The sequence below is a fragment of the Trichomycterus rosablanca genome, chromosome 5, assembly GCF_030014385.1.
Source record: "Trichomycterus rosablanca isolate fTriRos1 chromosome 5, fTriRos1.hap1, whole genome shotgun sequence".
NCBI classification, from domain to species: domain Eukaryota; kingdom Metazoa; phylum Chordata; class Actinopteri; order Siluriformes; family Trichomycteridae; genus Trichomycterus; species Trichomycterus rosablanca.
Window position 1 is genome coordinate 29,298,878 of NC_085992.1, and position 14,188 is coordinate 29,313,065.

Consider the following 14,188-nt stretch of genomic DNA (forward strand, 5'->3'; position numbering starts at 1 on the left):
CTGTTCTGTTTGTTTCTGGCCGAGTATCACTGTTTCTAAAGCATACATCATGTTCAATGTTTTCCTGAATTCTTAATTTCTGTGGTCTGTGCTTAGTATTATGTTCCTTTTTACTAATCAGTAGTCCTGTTTCTTGTTCCTGGTACTGTACACTGATCGTGCTTACATATCGGATGATTATGGTTTTGTCTGCGTGAACTGAATCAGTTTAAAACTAACGTTTCTAAATGCAATGCTGCAAATAATTTATGTCCTTCACCATCTACAGTACATACTATTGTGAAAAGACTCAGGGAAGTCAGACACCACAGATTGGATTTGTCTGCCTGTTTCCTGATCAATGCTACACACTGTGATTCTGATTTTTGCAAAAGCCCTATTTAAATAATTGCTGATATTATGCTCTGTGTAGGCCAATCAGGACTTTTTTATATGGGTGGGGCATTTAAAAAAAAGCTTTTGCTATATTGTCTGGAGGGTTTGACTATTCCGACTATAAGCCATTCTTTGCCAGTAGTTTTGTGTGGACAGGCTGCCATTCCATTCTCCCCTATCAATCATGTCACACCAGACATTTCAGACATCTGTAAGCTAATGTGTTTAGACAAGAGCAGCTAGCATTTTCTATTTGCAACCAAAAATATTTGATAGGTACATCCCCTTATTGGTCCCATCAAACTTTTTAAAAATAATTTAAATTTAAATGTAATTAATTTAAATAATTCTTTACTAAGTGCTTCTTTAAATTTGCTTAATAATTAAAACAGGGCAGAGTTTATTTCAGTAAACTCTGCTTACTTATACACACAAACATAAAATAATAAAACTATTTTTTATAGTCACAAACAGAAGACAGCATAGATTTAGCAAGTTGGAGAAAGACAGTGACAATATGTGTATAAGAGTTTTAACAAAGCAAAAGCATGACATGTAACACATTTTTGCTTGCTTACGTCTTTTAGAGTGATGATATTTGTGTGTTGTCCGTATCTCAGAAGAATCTCGATCTCTTCAGATGGATCTTTTTTAGCTCTGTCAATGATCTGAAATAAAAGGGTCTGTGAGTGCCTTGAATTAGCTGCTGTTAGATTGTTTTTTACACAGGTAGTCATACAAAGTATGTCAGGAAATAATAATAAAAACACAGGACATACACAATCAACAGATTGATACACATTTGTGCTTTCTATTTAGATTCAACAGAGAAATAAACAGCCTAGGACTATAGAAAAAGCATAAACAAAAGTATCTACGGAGTCACTAACCATTAATGCATTTGACCTTGTTATCTCACCATATCCATAGAAGAATTTAATTGTCCACAAAATAAAATTTTTTCTTGCAGTAGTAAGTGTAAACCTACTTTTATAGATCCCTGTCATAATAATGAAATATCAGCCGATGATTAATTATAAAACACAATTGCAATGTACATTTATACATTTTTTCTGTCTCCTACAATAGGCATAACAATTTTTGTGATGAAAATAAGAATTTTTCTACTACACCTATGGCCACTGTGAACACGGGTTAATTTTGACACAAATTTACACTGCATAGAGGCACTAGGCAAGAATTTCCACTCTCCTTATTTGCTATCTTTATTAAACCACTAGTAATACAATACATCCACAAGCTTAAAGCTAGCAGGAACCCTGGCAGCAAGCAGTTTGTTAAAAATTTCACAAGATCCTAATCACTCCAAACCATATACACAAATAATATACATATACATGTTCATATTTACCCTATTACTGAAAGTAAATACAATCAATGTAAAAAATTGCTCACTTTTACAGCATACTCTACACTGGTTATTTTGTGAATACAGCGTTTGCAGACTGAATATGAGCCAAGGCCAATGTCCTCCTTTAGTTCATAGCCATCAGTGAAGTGGATGTTATTGCCATGAAGTTGCTGGAATAAAAGCACAAAACACAAACAATGTAAAGAATGTCTAACATTAGAATAACATCTAACATTTTATACTATATAATGTTATGCTAGTGAGCAACAGCAAGAATAAACTGAAGCTAGACCATAGAGAAAAAATGTGGCCAGCTAGCAACAATTGTATCAGCCAGACTAAGAATCAATAAGAGTTCATGGCAGAGCTCCTATTGACATTTAATGTACAAAAGCAGCGGTTACGTAAGCTAAATACATTGAGGACTGATCTCAGTGTGACGTCAGATCGGAGCACAGGGAGCAATGCATCATTACCTACACACAATCCAGTCAGTCAACCTGAGATGGATGTTTTTTCAACTCAAGTCCATCTAAGCACTAAAGTGATTTACTCACTAACCACTATTCCACAGAGGCTACTCATGGAGGCTACAGTTAAAAAGCAACAAATGACAGATGCAGTTTGTCTGTATACAAGGTACAACTTCAAGCATATTAGCTTATGCAACATTACATGTTTACCTGTAACAAGCTCTACTCGTTCACTAAAAGGTCAATAAAACATGGACAAGTATTTTAGTATTTGAGACAGAACATGAAGCCTCGCACTGTCTACTATAAAGGTAGGTTGTGCTGTGTATTGTAGTTTCAATTTATTCTACCATTTATGAGTGTTATTTAATGACTGCAGTGAAATGTGGCACCTTTCTTTAAAAATCCATGAAATTTTTGAAAAACGAGGTCTGTCAAATTAAGCACATTCTTTAGTAGGACCCTATCCATAAGTTTTGTTTGATCATTTTGTTCATGTAAAACCCTGGCAACTACTTCTCCATTACTGTCACTTGTTGCGTTTCCAACCAATAGCAACACCATCTATGTTTGATGAATATTCTTGTGCAAATTGCACCTGTTTTTGTTCAGCTTACTAAGCCACTGGCTAAATAAAAAAGACTGGATGTGTTCAATAAGTTAAACTGGCATAGAAATAAATTTCAGTACAAAGGTGCACATATAATTTTGCAAGAGTGATGTGTAATTACTTTTTCAAAGAATAAACAATAATAAATCCTTTTCAACATGAAAGTAATGCAGGCCTCCAGAATGAGCAGCAAGTAAATCTGTGAGGAAAAAAAGTCTGAACACTGACCAGGCATCAGCTTGGAGAGAACTGAGTAGATAGTGGTCAAGAATATGATCACTCACCTGTACTATAGGATTGACAGAGATTGGTCTGGTCTCTGCTATAGACTGCTCCTGTCCCAGGCTTGTGGCCACAAAGCTGAAGCCTCTGAAAAGCTGATGGGCATTAGCACTAGGAGGAACACCAGGTGAGTCTAGAGGGCAAACATGCATACAATTTTAGACAGAAAAGTAGGACACAGACTCTCCATGGATGTAAAGTCACAACTGATCAGGTGCAAGAGATGAAATAACATTGCACAAGGTCATAGAGACTGTACTTCAGACTACTGAGTTCTGTACTAAACAGAATGTTTTTTGGTATAACTACAGTTCCATCACATGTACCATATGCATCATATGTACCAACCAGTGTTATGGGTGTGATTTATTACTAGACATTGTACTAAACAGATAAACTGTTAACTGCTTTAATAGGAAGGTAAACATAAAATTAAATTAGAATTTGGATTCATTTCACTTGATTTACCAGTTGGTGTGCGAGAGGTGAATTCAGGATCAAAATGGAAGGTGTCTTCTGGCCGGCCAACTGCTGGTTTAAATGGAGGTTTGAGCTCCTTGCTGTACAATTTCTGTTGTGGGAAGACAACATAAAATGATATAAATATCAATAAAAAAAAGATTTGCCTAAACGATACTTACGATACTAGTATTCAAATTATTAGAAAATAACAAGATCCCTAACTGCTTGCAAGTTTGATAGTAGTAGATTATGTATGCAAACTGTTAGGTGTCTGTCTGATACCAATGTGCAAATATTACCCACATAAAAAAATATAAATACATACACACACACTCAAACAAAACCCCCATTTCCCCATTGATTTGTTAATTCTATCCATTTTTTAAAACAGATTCTTCTTTTTATTTTTTTTTTCAAAATGTCCCATCTTCTCTAAAAATTAGATTTATAAATGTATATACGTATGTTGATATGTAAGAAGTTTGCAACTGTATATGGTAAAAAGTCGTTCATAACATTATTACTAATAAGAACAACACCGTTTGCTATTTTACTTGAAAGGATTAAATGAAAGTTAGCCTAGTAAAGATTGTATTTTGGAATCTTTGCGGTAGATTAGAACACATCTAAAGAGGTTTCATATCCACATTTATGATTTTATGAATGTCAGTCAAACCAGAGGCCAGGGTGACACGGTGGCTAAGTGGGTAGCACTGTCGCCTCACATCAAGAAGGTCCTGGGTTCGATCCCCAGGTGGGGTGGTCCGGGTCCTTTCTGTGTGCAGTTTGCATGTTCTCCCCGTGTCTCCATGGGTTTACTCCGGGTGCTCCAGTTACCTCCCACAGTCCAAAGACATGCAAGTGAGGTGAATTGGAAATACTAAATTGTGCATGTCTGTGTTCGATATGACCTTGTGAACTGATGAACCTTGGGTAATCAGTAACTACCGTTTCCTGTCATGAATGTAACCAAGTGTAAAACATGACATTAAAATCCTAATAAACAAACAAACAAACAAACAAACAAACAAACCAGAGGCCAAAACAGCAATAGAAACTGTTTAAGTGGATAATGGTACAGTCTGAAAGAGAAGGAAATAATTCCTCTTCGTCTAGAGAGCACACTTACATTCCAATCTATGGTGGCAAAAAAGTGATTTCTTTTGATTTCTTCTACCCCATCAGGACCGGCTCCTACAAAGAAATCAGACAAGCAGAGATAATCTACAACTATAAATTAACATAGACCAGTTCCAGGAAGACATTTGATCAGACTTTCATAATACATTCGGTCTAGCGATGATGTTAAGTAATACTTTACCAGATTTTTTTGTGCTCCTAAATATCTGTCATGAAAGTGCATGGTATGACTGCAAGCATTGCTCATTTCTGACTAATCTAAGGTACACAGTGCTGTGTAATTGAAAAGGTAATTACATTTTTGACACATTAAATGAATTCAGTCTGGCAAAGTGGTTGCTTTAATAAGCTTTTTTTAAACCAATGTTCACCACCTGTTTTATTCCGGTCAGAGTCATGATGTACAGTTAGCCTTAAATCCTTAAATCATGTTAACATAGTCAAGCAGTTTCCCTAAAAGTTTTTACAAAAGATACTTTGCCATGATCTAGGTAAATCTAAAAAAAAAAAAAAAAGTTACAATAATTCTGAAAGGTGTACACAGTTGTTTCTTAGGACCAATATCTCCAAATGAAGAAATGGTGGCGAGTCTACACAGAAGACAGCAGTCTGCTGAAATTTTTCCAAGGGTTCAGCACCAACTCATTCAGAGAGTTTGACAAAAAGCTAATACAGCTTTTACTGTATGAGAAATCATAATTACTATTGTGTCTACTGCATTACTAACCCTAACCCTAACCCAAACCCTAACCCTATTTCTAACATTTCCACTCAACTAACTCAAACCATTTTGACTTAATACATTTGTCTGTAACAGCATATTTTCTGATAGTTAATCCTGAGTGGGGTAAAAAGTGGGGACTTCCTTTTTGTTTTAAGTAAAATCACTTATTTCAGCTTCATCATAACCAGAGACAAAAGTTAAAAAAAAAAACTGTCACCTTTACTCTGATCGTGTGTTCTTGATTGAGTAGAGAACAGTTAGTAGTCATTGCTAGTGGCCAATGCAGATTTAAACTTTGCATGAAAAACCTCCAGAAGAGTTACTTTGCTGTGTTAACCTGATACACAGTCGAGTCACATTCTTATGACCACCAGCAGTAGACGGGCTGGGAGTGACTCAATAAATCCCTGGTCGGTTTTCACTGGTATCTGGAGCTATGCTGACTGCAGTGCATCCCACAGCCGCAGGAGAATGCGTGGGCGAGTATCCATAGAGCGAACATGACGATGGAGATGGTCCCACAGATACTCAGTTGGGTTCAAGTCTGGGGAATTAGGGGGATAGGGTAGTACTTGGAAGTCTTGGACATGTTCTTCCAACCAATGTCGGACATTTCTAGCCGTGTGACATGTCGCATTGTCTTGCTGGAAGACGATTTTACCCATGGTACTTTTACCCATGACCGCAACGGGGGATATATATATGCAGACAGCCTATCGCACCTCTTATATACCAACCAAGCCAGCTCACGAAACGTGACTTCCTTCATGAGCTACGTGCTGCCACCATCGAAAGTAGGAAGTGGTCACATTGCAAAACAGTTGATCCACAACTGCAGAAGTGCACAATAGAGAGTTTGTCAGCTCAGATTTGTATACAATCATGTCCAGTTGTAAAGATCCGAAGACATTTTTAGTTTTACATCATTTTAAAATGAGTTGACAGCACTGTATGTGCATGTTGGAGCTCACATCTGCTTCCCTCAAACTAAAAGGATTAATCATATTAGCTAACAACAGTAAACCACACAGGGTGGCAATTTTTTGTACAGAGATCAAGTCAGTGTCACCAAATGCAAAAGATGGATAATGTCTACTACATTAGATGTAAACTGTCTATGCTAAATGTATGCATATTAAAACCTTTTTAACCTCCCTGCTGTCCTGAACTTATTAATATATAGAAATTGCGGCCAGCAACACACTAAAAAAGCTGGTACAGAGGCACGTTTACCACTGGGTGACATCACCTTTTCTTTTAATTATACTTTTTAATCATTTGGGAATTGAAAACACAAGCTGTTGTAGTTTTGCAGGTGGAATTTGTTGCCCATTATTTCTGTATACAAGACTTTAGCTGATCAACAGTCCGTGGTTGCTGTTGTCTCTGCTTTTTATGATACGGCCTACATTTTTAATAGGAGAAAGATCTGGACTGCAGGCAAGCCAGTTAAGCACACACAAAGCTTTTCAAAGCGACGCTGTTGTAACTCATGCAGATTGAGGTCTGTCATTGTACTGCTGAAACAGACATGGAGGTTCTGGGACATTTCAGGTTATATTTGTTGATGCAGAGGTGGATTGTGTAACAATGATTTTCCATAGTACTTCTAAACCCATGTGTCAGTGTCCATCACAGTAGCATGTCAGTTTCTCATAAAATAATGCCTGATGGCTCGATGGTCACTCACACTCAGCAGCAGTTTTTCTCCCTTAGCCTTTCCCTTGGAGATTTCCCCTGACCTTCTGAAACGATAATATGAACTGTAGGTAGTGAAAGACCTTAATTGTTTGCCATCTTGAACTAAGAAACATGCAAAGATTAAACCTTTGGTGGATGCCCCTTTTATACTAAACCCTGATGAAGTTAAACTGCTAATTGTGGAACCTTCCTGAACAGTGTTACTCTGTACCAACTTGTGGAGTTGAGGCATCACATTCCATTGTTTTTATATCTACAAAATACATTAAGTTTGTCAGTGCAAACACTGAAAATGTTACCTTTGTAATTGTATCAGTTAAAAAAATGCAATAAAAAAAATTGTAACTGCATCAGTGAATCATTACAAATGGTTACAATTATGAAAATATTTATCATAACAGAAAATTATTCCTGATGTTTGAGTGATTTACTTGTATTGTTTAATTGACAATTAAGCTGTTTAAGCTTTTTTTAAGAGTCAGTGGTCTGTTTCTGTCAAAACACAGTGTTACACCATATAATAATGTTACTTGTTAGGGCTTGCATATTTAGAAAGATGTTTGTTCCCACTTACATAACAAAACAATGTTAACCACTTACATGGTTAAAGCTCAGCACACATCTGCGAGTTTGTTTTTCTCTGTATCACCACAGCTTCCTGGTGTGCTATCTATTAACCACAGGTGAGTAAGAGGTGACCTGTGTAATAATAGCTTATACAGAGCTTGGCCATATCCAGCTGCACTTGGCATCATGCCACTGCCGCATTTGCTTTGGTCTTATAAATTATGCAGAGTGTGATTCATGCCATCAATTCCCTTGAAGCTCACACAAACAGACTGCATGAAAGCCTGAGAGACTAGTTGAGTCTTCCAGGTGAGTTACAGCAGTCAGTCACGCTCAAACAGCAAAAAAATATGACCATATACATAAATAAACATAGCTTGAATAAGAGACGCCACCTGGATGCCATATACACAGGAAGTAGGTGTAATTTTGCTGAAAGCTTTGTTTAAATCAGTAGCTTGAGAGTTATTTAATTTGAGAAACACTTTACCTAATCTGTTGACTGGATTTCTTTTAAAAAGTGCTCGCAGCAAGCTTTGGACCTCTGTACTTAAAAATTGTGGCATACCAAGCTTTGCCCTGGAAAAAAAAAAAAAAAAAAAAAAAACACATTAATGACAAACAGCTCTATAACAGAAACAGCAACACAACATACAAGTACTTAAATGTTAACAAAGTGGTAAAGCCCGCCCCAATCTAATAATAAAAAAAACTTTTAATAGTTAACTATTTGGGGCTTCTGAAAACAACAATAGAAAGCACTTGCTGAATAAGTCAGAGGTCATAAGTTCTCCCTTTAAATCATTCAACTTTGGACAGAGTTTTAATGAAGGTGCAGCTCAGAGGCCATGACTGGTTTTGTGTGTCTTAGAGCAACGGTCCACAAACTTTTTTGCATCAAAGACCGGTTTCATATAAGATATATGTTTACGGACCAGCGGGGGCGGGAGGATTTAATATAGAATAACTATAGAATGGAAAATCAGTGGGAATCCTGAGCTTTTTATGATGCAACGAGACGCCGCTCCCACCTAATGATGATAAGAGACAATAACACCCAAAGAGTTTTGGAAATGTAATTGCTCTTGTAGCGATCTCTAATTATTTACTCTTTCTGTGCGGCCCGGTAATAAATGACCCACTGTCTTAGGTTGGGGACCACTGTCTTAGAGGAAGCACATGCCAGCCTCACTTCTCAAGTTTTGTGTATTTGTGGTGAATGGAGGGAGTTACTGGAATCTCACTGTAAGTATGACAAGCACAGTTGAAGTTGAAGCCAAACACATTTACATCTCATATTCAAATTATTGGTGGATGACAAGATCCCTATTAGCTTAATAACTGCAGAAATATTAGTTTTTGTTATTAGATATATATTACATATTTGTAAATTATTTATGCAGCAGGTGCCTGACATCATAATATAGTTACAATATATTTTTTAACTACAAAATAAACAGCTGAGAATAAAGTAAATACAGACTATTATACTGATAAGTCACGTGTTTCTACCCATGACCAATGCTATTTATTTCAGTAGCAGTTAGCTTGTGCTACTACTATATCTCTATATAGGCTATAAGATGTAAAGATATAAATATACATTTCTAATCAGGTACAATGTACAATAAGAGGACATTATGGTGTACTTCCGTTTAAACCACCACTACACTGCACCCCTGATCAAGACCTTCAAAAAATTGCTAAGTTGCTTTGAATAAAAGCAGCTGCTAAAGGTCATAAATGCAAATGTAGCTGTTCTAGTTAATATTTAATAAATCACTGAGAATAACCTGCATACATAGTTTTACTTTTCTTTTTTGGCAGAATTTTTATTACTACTCTCTGTGTGTTACAAATCCCGGCACAGTTAATAATTCGTTAACTAGCCATCCTACTATTATAGACATGTGGGGGAATTTCTTCCTTCTTTAAATGAGGTAAATGTATAAATCTTTCCAGGTCAGATTTTTCTTATTACTGACCAAAGATTATTATTAATACTTTAAAAGTGACCTATTTATAGGCACTAAAATAAACACATTAAAAAACTACAGTTGCAGATGCTAAAATCTTACTTTAGAATAAGTGCCATGGTCTCCTTTCGGTCTTTGCCTTGAAATGGCAGAGATCCAGTCAGCATTTCAAACTAGAGGACAGAAAAAAAGCGTCAGTGTTTGGTGCTAGCCGACACTTCAGTAACAACATATTCTCAGCATCTTTCCACAGCAACAGCTCACATCACTGGTGTCCTGTATTCAGGGTTGTGTAAAGATTTTCCATGTGAGTGAGTTTCAAATGCAGCTCTGTACTGTAGATTATAAACATAGCTTTATAACTAGCTTTTAGTCTAATGGTGCTGTTGCTAAATTTATACACTTACTATTAATCCTTATTTACATTTAGTGTATGTGTCAATTCATTTGTGTAATTACATTAAGTCAGAGCACCAATCACAATTCCCATGTCCAGCATTTAATTATTTTAATTTTTTAAAAGCCAGTGACAGTTAAGGCATTGCAGGTGAGCACTTATGCCTCGGTTTTGGCTGAGAGGGCACTGTACTGAACGTCATTTAATCAAAGAGTGACTCAAGTTGTTTAACCTTGGGACACTGAGAATTGTCAAATGACAATTGCTCACTCAAGCAGAAACAACTTTCCATTCTTAGCAGTTGCAGAGCTGCGATTTGTCACAATGGTGTGCCATTTTCTCCAAAATAAAACTGCTGGGTTGTTTATGTCTGAATGTGCCTGTAGGGGTTGGGCAACAGACCACTGCGAACAAGCTCTGTTGGTAGTCTATTGGTAGCATTATTTATAGATGTGGTAGGAAGCTGTTCAAAGTATTCGCAGATATAGTCATGTAAAATCAGCAAGAGACTTTATTACAAATATGAGATTCGAAATCAGTCCATGGAGCAACTACCATCTCAACCAGAGCAGACATTTATAGAGTCCTTCTATTTATAAAAGAATCAATACAGAGCAGACCAATAAAGGGTATAGTTTATTTACAACAGATTGCATACATCATCTTAACCTTATTTAATCTTTAATGGCTGAGAAACAGTTTTTCTAAAATAACTTTGTTTTTTTATGTATTTTTAGTAGAATACACTTTTCAGTTATATACATACTTTCATACATTGATTAACTTTTTATATTTCTTATTGGTACAGCCCTACTTAATTCATGGCTGTGAAAATCCCGTCACAGACTGTGAAACAAGCCTTTCCCATGTAATACGCAATTTGCTGTCAAATTAAAAATTTAAGGTTGTGTTTAGCGATGTAACATTTTTCATTTGCATAGCGTTCAAGTGCCCCATGTTCTAGCAATCCTACAGCAATTTAGTTATCAATCGGTTAGTCAAAATGTCCAAGATGTTGAAGTCTAAAGCAGCTAAAAACACTACTCAGGTAACAGAGAGATGTGTCAAAACATGGACGAGTATTTTCGTATTTGAGGCGGAACATGAAGCCTCACACTGTGGCTGGATGTTTTAGGTTTACATTCAACCGTTAAGGTAGGCTTTGCTGTGTATTGTAGCTTTATTCTATCATTCAACTGATGAGTGTAATTCAATGACTGCCGTGAAAAATCCGTTAAATCTGGGATTTTTAAAAAACGAGGTCCGTAAAATTAAGCACAATTTCCCATGAATCGGTTATAGTAGACCAAGTAGATGCTCTCAATCATATCATCAGGTATAAGACAGCATTTTTTAAAATTTGTTCATTTAATAATCTCAGTATTTATTTATCATAAAATACTACATGAAAAAGTCAGAAAACCTCTGCTATGTTTCAAATATGATGTAGTTAAGTATGAACCTTACCATTAAGACTCCAAATGACCACCAATCAGCGCTTTGTGTGTGCCCTCTTCTGTTAACCACTTCCGGTGCCATGTACTCGATGGTCCCACAAAATGAGTATGCTCGCTTGTCATTATCAATCGCCTCTTTACTCAGGCCAAAATCTGAAACAGAAATATTAAATACAATTTTACAATAAACTAATATGGTGTTTCTTAGATTTGCATTTACATTTATTAACAAAAACACTCTACTGTACTTGGTCTGGAGTCCCACAAAAAAAAAACGTAAGCAGGGTGATTAGGTGGAGCAGCGGTAAAACACACTAGCACACCACAGCTGACATCTCTAATTCGTGAGTGTGAATCTTAGCTCTGCTATTGGCAGGCTGGGCGCCACAAATAAAGAGTAAAAAAATAAGAATGTGCTAACTAATAGAATGTTAAAGTTGATACTGGGTTTGTTGCTAAACAGGCACAGATGACCAAGCCTCTTTATGTTTTTTGAAATATGTGAGTTAGGTACACTATATGGGCAAAAATATTGGGACACACCTCTTAATCATTGAATTCAGGTTTTTCATTCAGTTCCATTGCTGTAAGTGTATAAATCATCAATCATATATCAAGCACTTATCCATGCAGTATGCCTTCACAAACATTTGTGAAAAATGGGTCATTCTAAGGGTTTGTGTGTACAGATTTAAAGGTCTGAGTTTCCTCTAGGCCTAATAATATTCCTAATTACACTGGATACTGACATGACCCTTCCCACACTCTTTTCCCACAAAACTGTACATTTACTTGTAACATACATGTACATGTACATTCTGACTAAGACTTCAATACTGATTGAAACAACAAAAAAGTTCTTTAGAAGTTCTCTTTCGACCTCTTATGGCCCAGTCACAAGATGAAAGTACATTATATAACTACCTACACCAAATTATTTTACATTTCACAATTATAAGTTATACAACTTCTATAAGGATGCTGTATGTAATGCGTCTTTTATAGTGGATCATTTAAAACCCCAAAGCTACCATGGAATGCATGGCTTTTACAAATGTATGAATAATTGTGACTTAAAATGTATTGTGTATACATAATCACCATGTAATATGCAGTTTTAAAAACATGTTTTGTATATAGGGTTGTCCTAGTGAGATTTATGAGACATTTCAAAATAATACATTAGTAAAAGAGCAAAAAATAAATGTTTCTTACCAGTGATCTTTATATGTCCTTCCTCATCAAGTAAAATGCTGTAAAATATTTAAACAAGCTTAAATTTAAACACTGCTTTCAAATGTTAGTAAACAACTTGGCTAAATAATTCTACAAAACAGGATTCATCATCTTATTAAGCTCCAAGCAGCTTTTCCCACTGATGTACAGGAGTTGGACAATGAAACAAACACCTGTCATTTTAGTGTGGGAGGTTTCATGGCTAAATTGGACCAGTCTGGTGGCCAATCTTCATTAATTGCACATTGCACCAGTAAGAGCAGAGTGTGAAGGTTCAATTAGCAGGGTAAGAGCACAGTTTTGCTCAAAATATTGCAATGCACACAACATTATGGGTGAAATACTAGAGTTCAAAAGAGGACAAATTGTTGGTGCACGTCTTGCTGGCGCATCTGTGACCAAGACAGCAAGTCTTTGTGATGTATCAAGAGCCACAGTATCCAGGGTAATGTCAGCATACCACCAAGAAGGACAAACCACATCCAACAGGATTAACTGTGGACACAAGAGGAAGCTGTCTGAAAGGGATGTTCGGGTGCTAACCCGGATTGTATCCAAAAAACATAAAACCACGGCTGCCCAAATCACGGCAGAATTAAATGTGCACCTCAACTCTCCTGTTTCCACCAGAACTGTCCGTCGGGAGCTCCACAGGGTCAATATACACGGCCGGGCTGCTATAGCCAAACCTTTGGTCACTCGTGCCAATGCCAAACGTCGGTTTCAATGGTGCAAGGAGCGCAAATCTTGGGCTGTGGACAATGTGAAACATGTATTGTTCTCTGATGAGTCCACCTTTACTGTTTTCCCCACATCCGGGAGAGTTACGGTGTGGAGAAGCCCCAAAGAAGCAAACCACCCAGACTGTTGCATGCCCAGAGTGAAGCATGGGGGTGGATCAGTGATGGTTTGGGCTGCCATATCATGGCATTCCCTTGGCCCAATACTTGTGCTAGATGGGCGCGTCACTGCCAAGGACTACCGAACCATTCTGGAGGACCATGTGCATCCAATGGTTCAAACATTGTATCCTGAAGGCGGTGCCGTGTATCAGGATGACAATGCACCAATACACACAGCAAGACTGGTGAAAGATTGGTTTGATGAACATGAAAGTGAAGTTGAACATCTCCCATGGCCTGCACAGTCACCAGATCTAAATATTAGAGCCACTTTGGGGTGTTTTGGAGAAGCGAGTCAGGAAACGTTTTCCTCCACCAGCATCACGTAGTGACCTGGCCACTATCCTGCAAGAAGAATGGCTTTAAATCCCTCTGACCACTGTGCAGGACTTGTATATGTCATTTCCAGGACGAATTGACGCTGTATTGGCCGCAAAAGGTCAGGGGTTGGACAAAATAACTGAAACACCTGGTTTTAGACCACAATAATTTATTAGTATGGTGTAGGGCCTCC

At 37.0% G+C, this 14,188-nt stretch overlaps 1 protein-coding gene across 2 annotated transcripts in view; it reads right to left on the minus strand.

Moving 5' to 3' along the window:
* The window catches only part of rps6ka2 (ribosomal protein S6 kinase, polypeptide 2), a 53,841-nt gene that overhangs the window by 9,355 nt on the left and 30,298 nt on the right, over window positions 1–14,188 (minus strand). The window contains exons 7-15 of one of the 2 annotated variants that reach the window (XM_062995037.1): window positions 12,752–12,789; window positions 11,547–11,689; window positions 9,785–9,855; window positions 8,197–8,285; window positions 4,704–4,768; window positions 3,581–3,683; window positions 3,115–3,245; window positions 1,792–1,917; window positions 954–1,043 (exon numbers count right to left, since the gene is read on the minus strand). In XM_062995037.1, the coding sequence (XP_062851107.1) occupies window positions 954–1,043; window positions 1,792–1,917; window positions 3,115–3,245; window positions 3,581–3,683; window positions 4,704–4,768; window positions 8,197–8,285; window positions 9,785–9,855; window positions 11,547–11,689; window positions 12,752–12,789 (856 nt within the window). The remainder of the gene's footprint in view (window positions 1–953; window positions 1,044–1,791; window positions 1,918–3,114; window positions 3,246–3,580; window positions 3,684–4,703; window positions 4,769–8,196; window positions 8,286–9,784; window positions 9,856–11,546; window positions 11,690–12,751; window positions 12,790–14,188) is intronic. The other variant, XM_062995038.1, reaches the window with a different exon arrangement.